Source organism: Lichenostomus cassidix, chromosome 1 (genome assembly GCF_008360975.1).
Source record: "Lichenostomus cassidix isolate B80296 chromosome 1, HeHo_3.0, whole genome shotgun sequence".
Taxonomy (NCBI): domain Eukaryota; kingdom Metazoa; phylum Chordata; class Aves; order Passeriformes; family Meliphagidae; genus Lichenostomus; species Lichenostomus cassidix.
In genome coordinates, this window is record NC_139479.1 from 4300682 (window position 1) to 4319654 (window position 18973).

Below are 18973 nucleotides of genomic sequence, written 5' to 3' on the forward strand. Positions count from 1 at the left end.
TGTGTCAAATTAGGTGGATTGAGCAGTGCCAGCCTCGCTCTGAGCACAGGCTAAGCCCTGCATCTGAGTTACCACTAATCCACCCCATGACCACTAAGTGGGAAATCGGCTGGGGATCAAGAGCAATATGTTTAAGAAGGCCTGGCTGTGGGCTATATTAAGAAATGCAGTTTAGTCCACTACAAAGAAAGAGCTTTGCTGCCCACAGGGGGATTTCTTTTTTTTTGGGTTTTTTTTTTTTTTTGGTAAAGCCTGAAAGACTTATTATTTTAGGTTGAGAGAAGAATGAATTCCTCATTTCTGAGCTGGAACGAGCTGTGAGGCAGAGGAACTTGATTTGGTTACTTCAAGCACTCACTTAGCTTCTCTGCCCTTTCTGTCCTGATGTTTTGGTGGCTGGCATGCTGTTTTATAGACATTTACATAACGAAGGTCGTTTCTCTGAGGCAAGGTACAAGAATACATTACAATTGCAAATTCCCTTAATTGTCCTAAAGCAGGGCTCAGAGCTTAGACAATGGAAAATCCTATTGTTCAGTGTCCCTGAGAGACTGTGTGAGCAGAACAGAAATATGTGGATGTGTAGATTCTAAAAGTAGAGTGAAAAAACTTCTTGATAAAGAGGTTGATTCACTTGTAATACACAATGGATGGCAGAAGTCATGAACCAATGACACATGAGTTTGCATGTAGGTTTTATTTGGTATTCAGTCACTTTAAATATGTTTATTATTTCCAGTGTGACTTTGCCCCTCCTGGCTTTATAGAGGTACAGCTCAAGCCAGTATAAAATTAGGAAGGTGCCTGTTATTAAAGCAGTATATTTTTTCACTCTGTTTGTCAGGAAAGTTATTTCTGTACCCCACAATTTATGGGATTTAAAAGATACCTTCTTTTTCTTCCCAACTATCCATACCTATAATTCATTTAAGCATGTTTGAACTCAGTGTGGAGCTTGGGAAAGAAACCTCCATTTAAATAAGCCCCATCCAGAGGGTTTTTAAAATTCAAATTATTTAAATAATAATCAACTGATACAGATAATCCCTTTCAACTGAGAATTACAAACTGAAACATCAACAAACCCTTTTGCTAGCAGGGAGAGGAAAGCATTCTGTACTCCAGTAGTGGGAGGGGAACGCGGTGCTCTGGCTGGTTAATTGCAGAATTAGAAATATATGGGAAACATCTCCCTGACTGTATTCCAGCTTAGGGAAACACCCTGCCTTTGATCTAACATTGATTTAGGGGAGAAGCACCAATTTGCTTCATCTTGTTATTGGATGAGGCAGATTGGTGTAGTCCCTCCTAGCAAACACAGAGATGTTTTTCTATCAGAGGGGTTTCTTCTCAGGAGTGAGAAAAGGGCTGAGATGCAGAAAGTGAGTCACAGATTGAGAAGGGGCAGACAAGAGACTTTTTTGCTGGCATATTGACACCTGGGTGTATGGAAAATGATCCTGTAAAAGTTAAGGGAAATAAGATAAAGGGAAAATGTTTCCCAGCTAATCTTTTATTACCTCTCCAAATGTTTCTAGTGCAAATCTGGCCTTGAGCTGTTACCTGTAGTGTGTTTCTCATCTGGTGCTTCTCTGTAGAGTTTCTGCCACTACTCCCCAGCTGTTCAGGTTTCTGATATGAATCAAAAGAGTCTACAAATGAAATGTCTGGCAGGTCCCAAAAGGATGTTTCCACCATCTGGATGGACTTCTACAAGGTCTTTCTCTCAGCCAGAAGTCACTAATTCTCCCTTTAATATGACATGAGACCAAGTTAGCCTGGTTTTCCCTCACTTGTCCAGTAGATGATCCAGGGAAAGCCTTTGGCCATCGAGGTGTGACTCTGGTGGATCTCAGGGACAGCAGCAAAGTTATGAATTTTCTAGGAGTGTTTTTCCTTAATAGGAGGATTCCTTACTCCTGTCTCAAGGGGAAAGATGTGGATGTGATACCTTGATTCCACTTTCCTTTATGTCAGTTTCGTGCTGGAGAACTCCCTGGACTTTGGTATAAGTTTTATTTTTTTTTTTTTTAATTGATCCAAGAGGAGGTGAGATGAGGGCTGAGCCTATAAACTTTGGGTTTCTTTAATGGGTCAATATACAATGCCAAGAAATTACTGTGGTTTCTTGCCATGATTTAAGCAACAATTTGGCTGATGGTACTGCGAGAGAACCAATTTGTCTATTGAAATTCAAACTGCTGTTTAAAAAGTGTGTTGAAAGTATTTAAAGTAAGGCAGGGTAATGATATGATACAGTACTTGCCAGAGATGTCTTCTGTATTTCCAGCTGGATTTTTCTCAGCAGGAATACATCCTATCTAAAAATAGCACCACAAAAAGATGCAGAAATATAGTCCTTGTATAATTATTTCATTTTAAATAAAGGAATGCTTCATTTCTGCCTGGCAGGGAGTGTGGAAAGAGCAGGTTATGATGTCTCTGGTTTCGATTTTTAAGTGCCAAATGCTGATTTCTTTGTGGCTCAGTGTCCAGTTGTTTATAGCTTTGCCAAACTCGCCCTGTTTGAGGTGAAATTTCCTGTGTTACCTTTTGCTTCAGTAAATGTTCTGAGAAACCTTTGAGCTGTTCCAGGCCAGTGGCACTTGCAGGGCACCAGCAGCAACTTCCTGCCTCCAGAAGAGTTTGTGATGGAAGAGAAACAGTTCAAATACACTGGGAAGGGCAAATCCTGCTCTAATTGCAGCCAGCAGGGAAAGCCTGCTGTGCTCACCCAGGACAGGGTCTGGGTGACTATGGATTGAGGAAAAAGTAGGTTACAACACCTAGAAACTTCCAGGAGGCTGTGTGACATTTCTCTGAGTAACAAATGAGTATTACTGACAGTGAAATGCTAATGAATGAAGCATTTCAGTCAAAAAGCCAGAGGTAGTATTTACCTGAGGAAATTCAGTGTGGGGTAGGAGTGAGTTTTGGTTATGTTTTTGTTGGTGCTGATTCAGACACATCCTCAAGTGTTGCTCCTACCCTGAGGATGAGGAGGGGATGATTTGCTTCTTTCCAGATTAATCATAATTTCTGTGGGAAAGGTAAAACCAGATCTCTCCACAAATCTCTGTAAAATCCATGAGGAATCAGATCAAACCATCAATGCATTTTCCCATTGCTGATTCCACTAGTAAAAATTTATTGACTTGAGCAAGGAGAGCTCCTCTAGAATCTTCATCAGAGACACGAGGTCACCTCTGTCCACTCCTTGAAGAAGTGGCTGCTGTGCTGCTGCCAGACAGGGAGGGAATTCCACCTCTGGAGTGAGGGAATTGGTCAGGCCAGGCAGGTGGTTCAGCTGTGAATCTGATCAAATATCACAGTGCCTCATGTTTGCTTTCATGGGAAATCCTAACATGGGAAAACAAACCACATTCTGCTTCTCCGGAGAAGCATTTGAACTCTGGAATGTGATGTGAGGTGAAATTTAGACCAAAAAAACTTTGCACCACTAGAATTTTCTGTTTCAGTTTTGATTTCTTTCTGCTGAGTTCTTTTTTTAGTGGGCTGGGCTGAGAAATTGGCTGAGGGGTTGTTCTGGTTCGTGATGGCGTGTTAATGTCAAATCCGTATTTTAAGTAGTTCTTGAAAGCTGATATTAAGATTGCCACGGATATCAGCCCCTAAATATATATTTTTAAAGGTTGTGTCACAGTAACTTCAGGAGGGGACGTTGGAAAAACGCAAAATCCACGCTGATTTCCATGGGAAATTGGAACAGTTTTGAGAGAAATGAAAAATGAGAAAGTCACAATGCTAAACTTGTTCTTGGGTGTAAATCCAGTCCAAAGGCAGGCAGGTGCTGTGGTGCTGCAGCTGGATGGCCCCTGGTGTGCATCCACATTTGGGGTGAGTTGGCTTTGAGATGTCATTAAATTCTGCCATATCCAAACTCCTTGACTGAGGAAAACGAGGTGGGCTGGGATGGAAGGCAGTGAGAAAATCCTCATATATGGCAGATGGACATGAAACAGTCCCTGCACTGTGGGAATACAATCCCCTCCAAATGCATAAGCTGTTTCTCGTGAAAGACATGTGGCCTGATATAGAAGTTTTAGGTCAACTGATTCAGTTGAAGATTAGCCTCGATATTCTGAAAGGGAAGACTGTGGTTACTTAGAGACTTTAATTCCCCATAAAGGATTATATTGGGGCACCACACTACTGCCACGGTGTCAAATCTTTTTGTGGGTTTGCTAAATTAACCTTTGTAATAGAAAAGCTTATTATGTGCTTCCAGTCAAAAGAAGAGATGGGTTTGAGTTTGTAGCAACTTAAAATGCCAGTGATTGGGATCCTAATCTAAAATACATAGTTTTGGGGGATTTTTTAAATTTCTTCTTAAAGCATATTTCTCTACTGTATTGCAAATTGCTTGCTGAGAATTTCAGGAAGAATTTCTTCACAGAAAGGGCTGTCAAGCATTGGAATGGACTACCCAGGGAGGTGGTGGAGTCCCCAGCCCTGGATGTGTCTGAGGAATGACTGGACATGGCACTGAGTGCTCTAGTCAGGTTGACAGGGTGGTGATCAGACAAAGCTTGGACTTAGTGATCTTGGAGGTGTTTTTTCAGGCTGATTCTGTGGCTGTGTGATGAATCCTGCTCTGGTTTAACACTGTGTGCAGGATAGTGAAATGGAAACCTCCACCAGAGGGGCAGAAACACCTGCAGGTCATTAGGGCAAAGATACTGCAGCTAGAGCTAAACTGATCATCATTTGTGAAACTCTGTTTGGAAAAGTGACTTTAATGTATCTAATGTTAAATCCCACAGTCATACGTAGGGAGAGGAAAGGTTTCAGTTTTAGGTAATGCTATTTATGTTACCACATGTTTGCAGCTGCTCAGTTTGTGGTTTAGGTTGCATGTCCCTCACTGATGGCAGTACACAGTTTTCATCCTCCCTCAAAAGTCTGTGCAATATTTACTGCCTGGGTGCATAATGCAAATAATTGGTGGTACATTCTAATATTTGAGTCCCTTGCAGGTTTAACAGGCTTGGGAGTGAGCTGGTCCTAGTTGTACTTCAGGGATAGAATGAAGGACTTTTCCCTACAGATCCTATTTATTAAATATTGTCATGTCTGAAAGCTCTGGTTGCTCCTTACACTTTCCCTTCAGATGCTGATGTGGGTGGTGGTATTGGTGTGAAGGACAAGCTGGCTGACCTTGTAGGGTTGGCATGAATTTCTCTCTTCAGAGTCACTGTTCCTTGTGATAGATTGTCCTTGCTTTTGTGTTCAGGATTGTTCTATAAACAGGCAACATGAATACACTGCTATTTTCATGCTACCTCGTGGCTTCCAAGCAAGTTGTTTCCTTAAGGTCCAGGGCAAAGTTTATAGTGAAAAATTTCTAGCCTGTTTAAAAAAAAGGCACTCGAGAGAATGGTTATTTTGATACATTTAGTCAGTTACATTTTCTAGGACATTTGCCATGAAAAGAGGAGGATCAGATATTCCTAGAGAGTTTTTGTGGCTCCTGCATTCCCCCTGGGCTGGGGTGTGCTCAGGGAAGAGGATTTGCTGTGGATTTGGGAGAACCCAGGGCAGCATGACAATGTTTTTGGTACAAAGTTTGCTCTCTTGTGGCACAGGAGGAGTGTGAACTGAGAATGGAGACAAGAAGAAAATGTAAAGAGAGTAAGTGGAGATGAAAACAAACTATGAAGGTAGGAAGAAATAGAAATCAGAAGAAGATAACCCACCACTATTTTTTTCTAGGAGCCTGCAGACAATGTGATTTTTTTTTTTTTTAAGAGCATTTTTATGTTCCAGCTCCAGCCTGTGCTGATGATCAGAGGTCTGGGCTAGTTTACATTGGAATGTACATTTTGTCTGCATATCCACCAGTGTGGCAAAATGGATTGCCAAATCCTGACTCTGCATGTAAATGGATTTTCCACCCTTCTGTTTTGGTTTTAATTGAACTACATAAACACTGTCGGCATATGAGATTGGTTTTTTACACCTTACTTAGCATTTTCTTCTTATTAAAAGTTTTAACTAGAAGCACTGGTAATTAAAGTAAGCAAGCAGAGGAAAAAAAAAGCAAAAGGGAAAGAGATCCTGAAAAGTTTAAATGCTGGTCAGGGCTCTCTCCACCTTCCCCACACAGTTTTGTGCCTTTTACATGGAAATCATGCAGGGCAAGGTGAAACCAAATGGTCCAAATCTGGAATTCTCATTGGAGCCCAGTTTGCTTACACCTAGAGTAACGTGGAGTTCAGGCTTTAAATAAAGGTTTGCTGGCAGAGATCATTAACTCAGAAAGAAGTTGAAATGCTTGAAGGAGGTGGTGTTGTCACTCCAGAACATCTTTGCCTGGCCATGCAGTTCTAGTCGCACGATGTTTTGAAATGGATTAATCTGAATGAGAAAAAAACCTGCATGGTCTTGATCTGGAATAAGTATTTCCCTAGAAATCATTTTTACAGAGTTATTGAGGTCAGTCCTCTGCCTAGACAGGCTCTTCTGGTAAGAGAATGAAACTGGTTTGTGGGTCTCCTTTTGCTGTGTTTCTTGTCAGACCTCTTTTATGGAAAAAGGCAAAAGGTCTTTGAGATTTTGGCTATCACTCTCTCTTAGAAGTTGTTGTTTTGGTGAGAGGGCAGAATTTTGGCACTGATGCTGCAGTGATTGGAGGGCAGCCTGCTCCAAGGCTGTGGAGTCATGTTAGCTGTGGAATATTGGATATTTTAACAGCATCCTGGTAAAATACTCTGAGAGGACACTGAGAGAATGGCAGCAAGACTTCGTGGCCCTGTTTGAAAATCATCCTGCAGTGAGCCAAGAATGTGAGCTCCTGTAATCCCACCATACCATTTGTGTCAGGGAAGGAAACTGCTGCTCCCACTCAAAATTTGGCTTTTGACAGTTATTTTTGATAGTTATTGCAGCGTGCTGATGTTGGCATCAACCTCTCAGGAGGTGCCTGATAACCCATCTGACATCAGTGCTCAGTGGAAATGAACTTTCATTGCTCCCTGAGATGAACTAAGGGTTCAGTGAGCTTTTCTTTCTTCTTCCAGGTTATAAGACCCTTTTGAAAGGAATCTCAGGCAAGTTCAGCAGTGGGGAACTCGTTGCAATTATGGGTCCTTCAGGAGCTGGGAAGTCAACGCTTATGAATATTTTGGCAGGATACAGGTCAGTACCAATGAAAACCCTGAGTTAAGGTAACATCACTGAGCCTGAGGGCTCCTTGGAGACAGCAGCAGAAGAAATTTTAGCCTAGAGTTTGTCAAACACAGGCACTTCAAAGCTTTTGAATTAGGTTCTTATTGCTTATATTTTTTCTGTGTCCTGTTCTGGTCACTTGGGATTTATCTCTTAACCAGGTCTGCTCCAAAAATAAGAAGCAATTTAAAATCCAAAAAACACACATAACAAAAACCTCCTTTTTTTTGGCTGTGTTACAAATCTGACTCAGTGTCTTGTGTTTGTGATGTTTTTTAAATCACATAAACACTTGAAAAATCTACTCTTTTTAGTCGTCACTTCATAATGTTGATGTCTTCTTGACCAAACTGCAATGACTGAAGTGACTGTGCTTCATCTTTCTAAATCCCCTTTTGTATGGCCAAATACAAAGTGTCTCTGTCATGTTGTCATTTGGGGCATAAGAAACAGGACAGAGAAACCTAAAAAAACCCTACTTTAATGTCTTGATATTTTTTCAGAGATTTATGTAAGACAGCACACATTTTGCACTAACTTTGAGTAAAATTTTCAGCAACATTTCGCAAAGCTTTGTACGAAAGAAGAGCGTAATCAAGAAATAAATCAATTTCAACCCACCACATCAATTTTATTTCACAGTGGCAATAACCACCTAAGACTTCCACATGCCCAGACATGTAGCAGCACAAGTGAAGGCAAGATTCACCTCTGGTTGTTTTCTTGTTTGTTTTCAGAGAGACAGGAATGAAAGGAGAAATCCTCATCAACGGGCAGCCCCGCGACCTGCGCTCGTTCCGCAAAGTCTCCTGCTACATCATGCAGGATGACATGCTGCTTCCCCACCTCACTGTCCAGGAAGCTATGATGGTGAGCCTTGGTTCTTGCTCTCATTTATCTGAGCAGGAGAAAATGGAAAATGATTGGTGTTGTGCCCTTGCTCTCATTGCCAGCAGCACCACAAGGTGTTATCTCTGATCCTGCTCAGTGGAAGTTCTTGGAATTTGATGATGCTTTGGGTTCCATTTCAGGCTCATCCTTCTAGGGACTCTTTAGCTTTATCATTTCCAATTTGTGCCCAGCATTATGATTTGGAAGGAGATCTAAGCATCTGCTGCTTAGATCTCCTAGAGAATGGAACCTGAAATTCTTCACAAATGAGCCTTTGTAGAACCATCTGTTTGCTTGGGTGGTGCATGAGTAACCTCACCTCTCTGTCTCCCCATCTTCCATGTTCTGACTGAAAATTTTTATTTACTCTTCAGTATGATCTCTCTACCACTTATACTATTCTGTGCCTTTTTTAAAATAAAGGTATTGTATAAAATCTCTTTCATTTCTTCTGGGGAAAAAAACCCAGGAATAAAATAAGTCCAAGATATACAGACAATGTAAATTCTTGTTGCTGTTTTTCATAGCATCAAGAAGTTTATGAATTGCCAACTTGACCAGTTAGTCTAGAAGTGTCTGTAGCTCAGCTTGAGAAATGAGCCAGTTTTTCTCAGAGGTTAATATCAAAATAAGGCTTTTGAAATAAAAAACTTAAAAATAAATTGCTCACTGTGTGTCAGCATCAATTCACAAATTTTAAGGCCAGAAGAAATCACTCCAGTTTTTATGTGGCTAATTTTCTGCAAAGGCTTTTTTTCTGTGGGGAAGTTTTTCTTCTCTTTTGTTTACTTGAGTGTTTTCATCAGAATCTCACAGGACCACTTTTGCAGAATTGGGCCCAGATTATAGTTGCTGTCTAAATTAATCAATCAAGGCTCTGACAAAAAATAATTACTTAACAGTTTAATTGCTTTTAATAAAGGTTAATCATGATGTTTTGTGGAGCTGCCTCTCAGGACAGCAGATCACATCTTTCACAAGATTATTTATTTCTGTGCTTACTTGTTTGCATCCTGGAGAATTGGCAGAGTTTAGCTATCCTTAGGATATGGATGAAGCACAAATAAAATGTTTTTCTAGCGTTGCCTGGGAAGTTAGTGGATGTGCAAAATAGGTGACTCTCCCACCTTCCTCTCAAACTCTTTGACTTCTAATATGCTTTTTGTCAGGTGCTTTGCTTAAGTCAAATTAGACTCAGTTATTTTCTGCACAGAAAAATATGATGTTTGTGACTGGAGCACATTAGTTCAACTTCAGATTTTCTGACTGGGTTGAAGGAAGTTGTTTGAATTGTTCCTTGGAGTGCTGTGCCTGAAATCTCTGCTGTAACTGGTGGTTGTGCTTCAGACCAGCTCAAAATCAAATTTCACTGTGTTGCATTCCAGGTATCTGCTCATCTGAAACTTCAAGAGAAAGATGAGGGGAGGAGAGAAATGGTATGTAAACTGCCCATCAAACTAGAGTCTTGGGGGATGCCAAAGAGCTATGAAATGAGCTCTGTAAAGCAGACATTTTTTATCTAATACTGAATTGCACTGGGCTTGTAATGACAGAATAAATCATAACTTCAAGGTTGACATGTGTCATTAGGAGGGAGTGTTTACTGCAGTCTCCATGAAAGCTGCTTTCAGTATGAGACTGCAAAATTGGAAAAGATTTACCAAAATAAATTCACAGGTTTTGCAGGATTCTTGTTAAGGTACCTTAGCACCTTGGATTATCTTCACTGCATGTCTGAGGGTTCAGGCATCTCATGTGGGGTGAGATAAATCACCCAGCTGGACCTGCACTAGGAACTGTGCTCCTCTCACCCATCCATGGGGAAAAGTACTTTTCCTGAAATGTGAAAACTACAAGAAGTTCATAGGTAGAGCAGCTGGTTTTGTGACTGGCCTTTATCTATATTTATTTCCAAATTCTCTTCAGACTCAAAAGAATCCTTGAAAATCAGAAAGGGAAACTTACAGGCATCAACTTATGTTTGGTAAACACAGATTGATTTTTTTATTGGAAAATAATTCTGTATGGAAACAGCTGTTGATTTAGTTGTACTTAGTAAGCCTTAGTTAATTTACACATTAGTGAAGTTAGGCCAGGCAAGTTAATTCACTTGTTCACACTGTCACTGGAATTACAAACAGCTCTTTGAGGAAAAAAACTGTGCTGAGTTTATTCAACACATGTTAGAAGGATTTTCTGGTTAGTATTACTGGCCTGTGCAGGAGAAGATAATTCATTTCATTGTTGTAAAATGTAGCATAAATATTTATAATAGAAAAATGTTATGAATTTATGCACTTGTGCTAGCAGGACTACAGACTCTTGTTTGAAGCAGGCACAAGTGAAAATCCTCCTGTGAACCATTAGTTCAAGTTTCCAGTTGACCTTGCTGGTGCAGCCTGGACCCTGTGCATCCTTGCTAGGGATGAAGGGAATTAAGTAGTTGGGCTTTTCTCTCTGACAATTAGGGTTAGTGGGTTTTGGTCTTGTTTTTTCTCCCTCTCCCTGGGAGAGGGAACTCCTGGAAATCAAAATCAGGACAAGCAAAGGGTCATGCCCTGCTTGGTCTCACCAGTTCTCACCAGGTCAGGCACTCTTTCTGGAAAACTCCCTCCATCCAAGCAGTTGATCCTTTGAAAAATGCTGGGCTCTGTTACCTAAAATTCAGTTTCCTGAAGTATTAGATATCTGGGCTGCTTTCTATCTTTGAAGTGGTAGAGTTTTTTAATTTAATGAGCAATGTAGCTCATGCATTCACTTATTTTTATGCCATGCTTTCACTGATGCTGAAGAGCTCTTTCCCTCATATAAGCCTACCAGCCCAGATCTACAGCCACTGGAACAGAAAAAACCACAGTGCCTGGAATTGTTCTCCTTTTGCCCCAAAACCCCTGGGACAAGCTGTCCCCTCCCTGAGGCTGTGCCTTGAGGAAATCCCAAGCATCTGAGAGTGCCTGTGACAACTGAATGGACTTGGAGGGGAATGGAAACACTTGAAACCAATGGCTGCACTTTAAAGAGGAGACTGTGGAGAAGAGATGAGATAAAGCAGGTCACTGCTCTGTAGAAACCACTGGGTTTTGTCACAGAGCCCCTTGGAGATACAACCTAGTGAAAGAAGTCCTATTGAAAGAAACTTCTTGGTTCCACTGTGTAATAATCCCACACAAGATGCAAAGCTCTTTTGATGTCAGTGCCACATCCATAAATATACAGCTGTAGAAGAGCTAATTTCCACTCCTTTTTCACCTCTTTGCTGAGTGAGGTCATGTAGGATAAACAAGCAGAATTTGGGTCAAAACAGTAAATGGGAGACTGTTAACACTGAGTCTAATAAATGCTCAAAATTAGAGGGAAAAAGGCTTCAAGTGTGTGGGTGACAAAACAAAGTCACAAGCTGGTTCACAATCTCCCTGAAATTCAGGGAAGAGGCTGGGTGGGTTTTTTTTTAATGTTCTAACAAGGTGGAATGTTCTTTTCCCTGCAGGTAAAGGAAATCCTGACAGCCCTGGGGTTGCTGACATGTGCCAACACGAGGACTGGGAGTCTTTCTGGAGGCCAGAGGAAGCGTCTTGCCATTGCTTTGGAATTGGTGAACAACCCTCCTGTGATGTTCTTCGATGAACCAACCAGGTACTTCCAGGCCAAGAATCAAATACTGGCAAATATGGCTTCACAGAGTGGAACAGAAAAGTTATTCACCTCTAAATCCTTGGAAAAGGCTCATTTTGTGTTGCCTGCAAGCGCTGAATGAGGCCAAGAAATAATTTGATTTGGGTACTTGGTGCCTTGGGTCACTGCTGCAACTGCTGGACTATAAACAGTATTTAAAGGAGACACAAACTGCAAGCAGGAAGGAAAAGAAAGAGGAAAATATTGTGGCATGGATTTTCTTTTTCAAGCGAAGACAGCTTGAATCTAAACATTTTTAAATGTGACTTTTGGTAATGGATGTGATCAGTCTAGGAGGAGGCTGGGAAAGCTATGAATATGTATCTATTCATTAAAGTTGGGAGTGTTTAAATCTGCAGCCCTAAAATGTAGAAGTCCCTTAAGGCAGCTTTGAGAATACACTTTTTCATTCTCAGGCATGCTTCCAACTTAATTAAAAGCCTGATGGAGAAATACAAGCATAAGGTTGGCATATGATAAAATTAAACTGCTAAGGAGAAAATTTGTAAAAGGATAATAATGGGAGACCAAGTAGCAAATCCATGTGCTTGTTTTGAGTGGTGCCTGTGGATAACAAACTTCTTTTTTTTCCCCTTTTTCCAGTGGCTTGGATAGTGCATCATGTTTTCAGGTGGTGTCCCTGATGAAGGCTTTGGCCCAGGGTGGAAGGTCCATCATCTGCACGATTCACCAGCCCAGTGCAAAGCTGTTTGAGCTGTTTGATCAGGTATTGCTCTCCAACTTCCTCTTTATGTGTGGTTTAGGTAGGTTATGCTTTCAAGGCTATACTCTTTAATCAAAAATGTGAATAATTCTAGTCTTATGGCTACAAATGATGTAGAGAAGTTAAGTAAGTGCAAAACATACTTTTTGATTCTGTTTTTCCCCTTCTTCTCTGCCTTTTTCCTTTGTTTATGTGTAATGTTTGTAAGGAATCTGGCTGTTAGGTTTGTGAAATTGTGATTATTGCACTGGTGGTTCTCATGCCTTCACCCAGCACTGCTCCTGTGCACAGGGCTGTCACTAAAGTAAATTAGAGCAATAAAGTAAATTAGAGCAATGTAAAAGCAGCAGCACCTATGTCTGCAGTGCTGGGAGTACATATTCTCATTCTAGATACACAGCAGAGTTTATTCATGTGAAATAACAATAATTGAAAGCAGTATTGAAAATTACTAGAAAACAAGTCAGTTGGAGAACTTTTCTCCCACCTGACAATGGGATGTGGACCATGTGTGTTTAGATTAGATAAAAATGTACTTCAGTCTTGTTAGAAGATTTAAATCAGACCTGTGAGAGCTGAGAGCAAACCTTCACCAGCACGGGTGAACAAGCTCTTGCAGAGTGCCAGTCTGGCAGGGAGGATTATTTAAAGTCAATATTGGGGCTGAAGGGGAGGGTGATCAAGCTGTTTGCTGTGGCTGTGCTGTCCCAGCTCTCCTTCAGTTCCTGCATTCACCAGTGTCATCTCCCAGCCCAAAATATCCATCATGTGTGGAAATTAGATATCTTAGCTCTCCACTTCCTTACCTATTTTCATCATTTGCCAAAGGCTGGCGTTGGTGTGTTTCTGTGTTAATGTGCTTCAGGCCCTGCAGGCAATGTGCACAGAATTCAAACTTTAGGCTTTAAATTTTCCATTAGTTGTAGTTCTATGGAAACTTAATTTCAACTGGTGACAGATCTTCCCAAGGTGTTCTTCCCACAGGGACAAGGAGATGTTATTAGGCAACAGGTTCAAATATTTTGGTACTATTTAACATCTTCTCTTCTCTTCTCTTCTCTTCTCTTCTCTTCTCTTCTCTTCTCTTCTCTCTTTCTTTTCTTTTTTCCTTTCTTTTCTTTTTCTTTCCATTATTTTCCATTTTCCATTTTCCATTTTCCATTTTCCATTTTCCTTTCCTTTCCTTTCCTTTTCCTCTTTTTTCTTTTCTCTTTTCCTTTTCTCCTTGTTTTCCAGCTCTATGTTCTCAGTCAAGGCCAATGCATTTACCGTGGGAAGGTAACAAACCTCGTCCCTTACTTGAGAGATTTGGGGTTGAATTGCCCAACCTACCACAACCCAGCAGATTTTGGTAAGGACAACTCAAGTAGTTTATTTCATTTATTTTGTATTTTATCAGCACCTTCAGGGTAATGGGGACCATGGTGTGGTTTATACTTTTGTACATATATTCTTATGTGTGTTCATATATGAGCCAAAAGTCAAAATAAAATTAATCAGATTTATTTTCCTGAGTAATTTGAATGCCATCTAGTGGTACAATTTTGTGAATATTTCTCTCTGGTGGAAGTCCAGGTTCAGGAAAGGAAAGATAAAGCATATTCTTTAGTGTTTTGTAGTAATTAATATTAGTGGCTTTTTCAAGTAGGTCCAATATTCTGCTTTTTTTTTTTTTAATTATTTTTTCTTGAGGAGTACTACTGTGGTATTGCACAGGGTTTTTTCAGAGTGGTTTCTTAATTCCAAAGAAGCAGTAAGGGCCACAAAAATAGACTTTTGTAATTTTTTCTTACCAATATTCACTGTCTTTCTTCTCAAATGGCTCATTAACTTCCAGGGTGATGAGATCTCTCTGAAGATTTATGGAAAGATTACATTTCAGTGTTGCTTGTATGGATATGAATTTGTACATGGCATTTTAAAGCCTGGGCTAAAAAATAAAAAAATATCTGTTTCTGTCAATGCTGCAGCACCAAGGGGATTTAATCACAAGGTTTTACCTTGTAAAGCAGTGCAAAGCAGTGACAAACTCTGTTTCTGCAGTGATGGAAGTTGCCTCTGGTGAATATGGAGACCAGAACAGCCGCCTGGTCAGGGCTGTGAGAGAGAGGATTTGTGACACAGATTACAAGAGAGACGTGGGTGGGGAGAACGAGCTGAACCCCTTCCTCTGGCACAGACCCTCTGAAGAGGTATTTTGGGCACCACAGCTCCTGGCCATGCCCTGGGGCTGCAGGGGGAGGGAGGGAATTCAGATCCTCCAGCAGTGGAGGAGGCTCTGGGCACACTCAGCTGATGTGAGTGGGCTTTTGTGAATGAAAACCAAGCAAAGGAAGGAGTTTATTCTGTGCTGTGCTTCTGCAGGACTCCTCCTCCACAGAAGGCTGCCACAGCTTCTCTGCCAGCTGCCTAACCCAGTTCTGCATCCTCTTCAAAAGGACTTTCCTCACCATCATGAGGGACTCGGTGAGAATGGCTTTATTATAACTTTCACAGCCAAAAGGTCTGTTCAGCTGGGTGTGAGGAAGTGTAACATACCTCAAAGGTCCTGTTCAGCAGCTTACCTATGAACATTATCAGAGAATTTCTGATCTTTCAGTCTTGCTGTTCACTGTACCATCTGCATTGTGAATGGCAGCTTTCTACACAGCACTCAGGAGCACCTGGCCTAAAAACCTGAAGTTTAAATCCCCTCTGTGCTGGCAGGTCCCTTGTACAGTTATTAATCCTACTGGAAAGTGAGCAAGAAGTTGCACTGCTGTGTCACAAAATCAGGTTTTCCAGAAAATTCAGGATGGTAGAAGTAATAATTTCAGTGTGATGTAAAGTTACTACTTAAGTCTTCATTTTTGGAAACAGAAAATTGGGAGATAAAAAGTTTGCTTCTTTGCCTTAACTTGTTCTCCCTTTCTGTTTTTTATAAGTGCATTTGTCAACAAGGACTAATTAAGTTAATGAATTGAGATCAGGGGAAACTGGAACTCATTGTCTGATGCACAGATTGAAGAACAGTGCTGTTTTTAAGACTTTTTTTCCCTGCTCAGCTCTAAAGGCTTGCAGTTGTTCCCAATGTTATTATTTCTTCTGTTCTTCCCAGCCTCTTGTGGGAATACTGTGTTGCAGAGAAGGCACAGAAAGCTAATTTATGCCTGATGGAGTTACTTTGGTCTATACAAGCCTGAAATGCCTTTTCTGCTTCTCTTCTGCTCTGGGGAAATTTAGTCAGAAAGTCTCCTTCCCCTGATGAATAAGAGCCAATGGCTCCATGAGATTGGCAGACAGTGAGATTTCAGGTTGCAGCATTTGCAGTTCCTTCCTGTATTTACTGGAATAAATATTCATAGGAAGCTAGAAGCTCATAGTTTTTCTCAACCAGTAGGAAATTAACTTTTCCCATGGCAGGGGGTTGGAACTAGATTATCTTTAAGGCCCTTTCAAACCCAAACCATTCAATCATTTCTATAAAAGTTGCTCTGGACATCAGTGCTCCTTTCCTGCCATCTGATTTCAGCCACACTGCTGCTGTTCCTGAGCCCAGGCCTTCTGATCAGAAATGGCACTCTTTGCTCCCCACAGGTCCTGACCCACTTGAGGATCACCTCCCACATTGGCATTGGGCTGCTCATCGGATTGCTCTACCTGGGCATTGGCAACGAGGCCAAGAAAGTCCTCAGCAACTCGGGATTCCTCTTTTTCTCCATGCTGTTCCTCATGTTTGCTGCACTGATGCCGACTGTGCTCACCTGTGAGTGCCAGGCACTGTCCCAGCCCAGGGGAGGGGATTGCAGGGAGGTGGGAGGGTGCTGGAATGTGTCTGTTTTGTGGGAGATGAAACTTGATTTGTGCTTCTAAGAGAGGTGAGGGGATAAACCTCCACCATGGCAGCACTGCTGTGTGGAGGTTTGGCCAGTGGCACTTCTCTCTCCCCAGTTTTTCCAGTGTTTCTCAGCCCAGACAGTGACTGGGCTGAGAATTCCAGCCCTGGACTGGAATTTTTTCTTATCCCATCTCAACCATGCCCTGGACTTGGGGTTGGACTTAGGGAGGATTTAATGATTTCTCTGGGGCTTCCAAGTCATGACTCTTCCAAAAAATCAGCTAATTCATGTGGTATCAGAAGGAAACTCCTGCAGAGTGGGCTGTTTCATACTTCCTTTGGGAATGCTGTTACTTTGGATTCCCTGTTGGACCTAAAGGAATAACTAAGTTGTTTAAGTTCTTTCACCACTTTTAATTGAAAAATTCTCTTTAAGGTAGGTTCACCTGAGTAGGCTGGTCCATAGTCTGAACAGTGAGCAACTGGTGGGGCTGACCTCATATATTTCATTACAAATCACTGAAAATTTGGCTGCTCTGGCAAAGAGCTGGGAGTTCCATTCCCACCATGGGACTGCAGCAGTGCAGGATTTGGTATGGATTAACTGTGTTGTTATTGTGTGCAGCAGAATTGCACCCTGACAATCTAACAGCACAATCTGTGTTTTCTGCAGTTCCCCTTGAGATGGGAGTATTTCTCAGAGAGCATCTCAACTACTGGTACAGCCTCAAAGCCTATTACCTCGCCAAAACCATGGCTGATGTTCCTTTTCAGGTATGTGCTTTACTCTTCAATAAAATAAAACCTATGTAAGTTCACAAATGACAAGCCAAGAAGATTAGTAGTGGTATTTTATCCATTGGAATAGTAGAGAAATCACCCATATGGGTCTGCTGAGGATTCAGGGCCAAATAAAAAGCACCCTGAGAGTGCAGGACTTCACAAAAGCTGAGAACTGACCCAATAACCTTTTAATAAACCAGCTGACCAGGTGACCAGCTTTGCTTATCTGCAGAAGGGGAATTGAGGGGGATGTGAGTGGAATCTGGTTTCAAATACCCAAGCAGAAAGACAGGTATCCCACACCTGTCATGTCATGGAAAGACCCAGAGCTGTGGATTAATTATGTTTTTGTCTTGCTCAGAGTGAGTGTGTGTCTGTAAATGAGTAATTCCCAGTGCCTGTCCTTGCAGATCATGTTCCCTGTGGCTTACTGCAGCATTGTGTACTGGATGACCTCCCAGCCCTCCGACGCCCTGCGCTTCGTGCTCTTCGCAGCCTTGGGCACCATGACATCCCTGGTGGCTCAGTCCCTGGGGCTGCTCATAGGGGCAGCCTCCACCTCCCTCCAGGTACTGCTGGTGTTCTGTGGCCTCACAGGAGCTCTGCTGTCTCCCAGCTCTGCTCCCTGTCACTGCTGCTGTGTCCCCGAGGTGTTTGTTGAGAGGTGATAGGCAGGAAGTTGTCTTGCTCTGATAGAGCTGTTGATGCTCCCCACTCACATCACTGTAAAGAGCACAGACTGGATGTGAAGCCCTGAGCTCCTGCCCCACCTAAAGTGGCCCCAGCTTGAGGGGATTGTCACTTGCTGTTCGTTTCAGACTGAGCAGGTCCTGGGCACTGCAGGGCTGATGCATTTCTGTGTCCCTACAAAGTGGAGCTTGGCCATGGTAGCTGAGGAGAAGGTTGTTCCATGCACATCCTAAAAGGCTGTAGAAGGAAAAGTAGGAAAAGGCTTGCCCAGAAACCAAACTTCTGGAAAGGAAGGGAGAAAGACAGCTGTTGGCATGACTGGAAGCTGGCCATGTAACTCCTGGCAGGAGATGTGCTGAGGTGACTATTCCACAGCAGAACAGATGATTCTGACCTCAATATGCATTGATGCTGTCAAGATTTCTGCACTAGAAGATTTGATTCCCTCTCTGTGCCACCAGCAGAGCTTACTGTCTGATCCCTGCACTTCTGCTCTTCCCCCCCCAAGAAATCTCATAAGAGAAAAAAAGAAAATCAGTGATTTTCTACTATTTAAAACTGTGATAATTTTGGGGAGTAGAATTACTCCCAAGAGTAATAGAAGAGAGAGTTAATTTTTATTTTTTCTCTGTATTTCTGCCAAGAGACACTCTATTCCTTGTCTTCACAGGTGGCAACTTTTGTGGGCCCAGTTACTGCCATCCCAGTCCTGCTGTTCTCTGGGTTTTTTGTCAGCTTTGATACCATCCCAACATACCTCCAGTGGATGTCCTACATTTCCTATGTCAGGTACTGCTACTTCCATCTGGAAATGCTGTTTGTTTGCCTTTGCTTGCTTGGTTGCTTGGATATTTTAGGTGCCAAAGAGACTGTTCACTGCAAGTTCTTTCAGAGTGTAAACATACGTGTGGTGTTAACCACATTCTCTCACTGCATTTTAAGTTGTTTATGCTGTGAAATAAATAGGAGCAGGTTACTGGCCACAAGTCCATGTCAGTCCCTTTGAATGCAGTGGGATTGCACAGCATGAAAATCTTCCTGGATTTTGCAAATATAAATATAAATCTCTGAAATAACAGGGGCATCCCCAATCAAGAAATTGATGCCAGCTCGTCATTTTGGAAGAAAATGTTGTATAAATCTCTGCTGTATCCTAGATAGATTTGTAGGATAAAAGCCTGTTTTTGACTTTCCCACTAGCACTGCCC

The 18973-nt window shown here is 41.8% G+C and overlaps 1 protein-coding gene across 2 annotated transcripts in view; it reads left to right on the forward strand.

Moving 5' to 3' along the window:
- Positions 1 to 18973, forward strand: part of ABCG1 (ATP binding cassette subfamily G member 1) — a 52440-nt gene that overhangs the window by 25661 nt on the left and 7806 nt on the right. For both annotated transcript variants that reach the window (XM_085042757.1, XM_085042816.1), the window contains exons 3-14: positions 7041 to 7158; positions 7926 to 8058; positions 9465 to 9515; positions 11567 to 11712; positions 12355 to 12478; positions 13712 to 13826; positions 14519 to 14667; positions 14840 to 14941; positions 16052 to 16220; positions 16966 to 17066; positions 17486 to 17644; positions 18436 to 18554. In XM_085042757.1, coding sequence (XP_084898883.1) covers positions 7041 to 7158; positions 7926 to 8058; positions 9465 to 9515; positions 11567 to 11712; positions 12355 to 12478; positions 13712 to 13826; positions 14519 to 14667; positions 14840 to 14941; positions 16052 to 16220; positions 16966 to 17066; positions 17486 to 17644; positions 18436 to 18554 — 1486 coding nt within the window. The remainder of the gene's footprint in view (positions 1 to 7040; positions 7159 to 7925; positions 8059 to 9464; positions 9516 to 11566; positions 11713 to 12354; positions 12479 to 13711; positions 13827 to 14518; positions 14668 to 14839; positions 14942 to 16051; positions 16221 to 16965; positions 17067 to 17485; positions 17645 to 18435; positions 18555 to 18973) is intronic.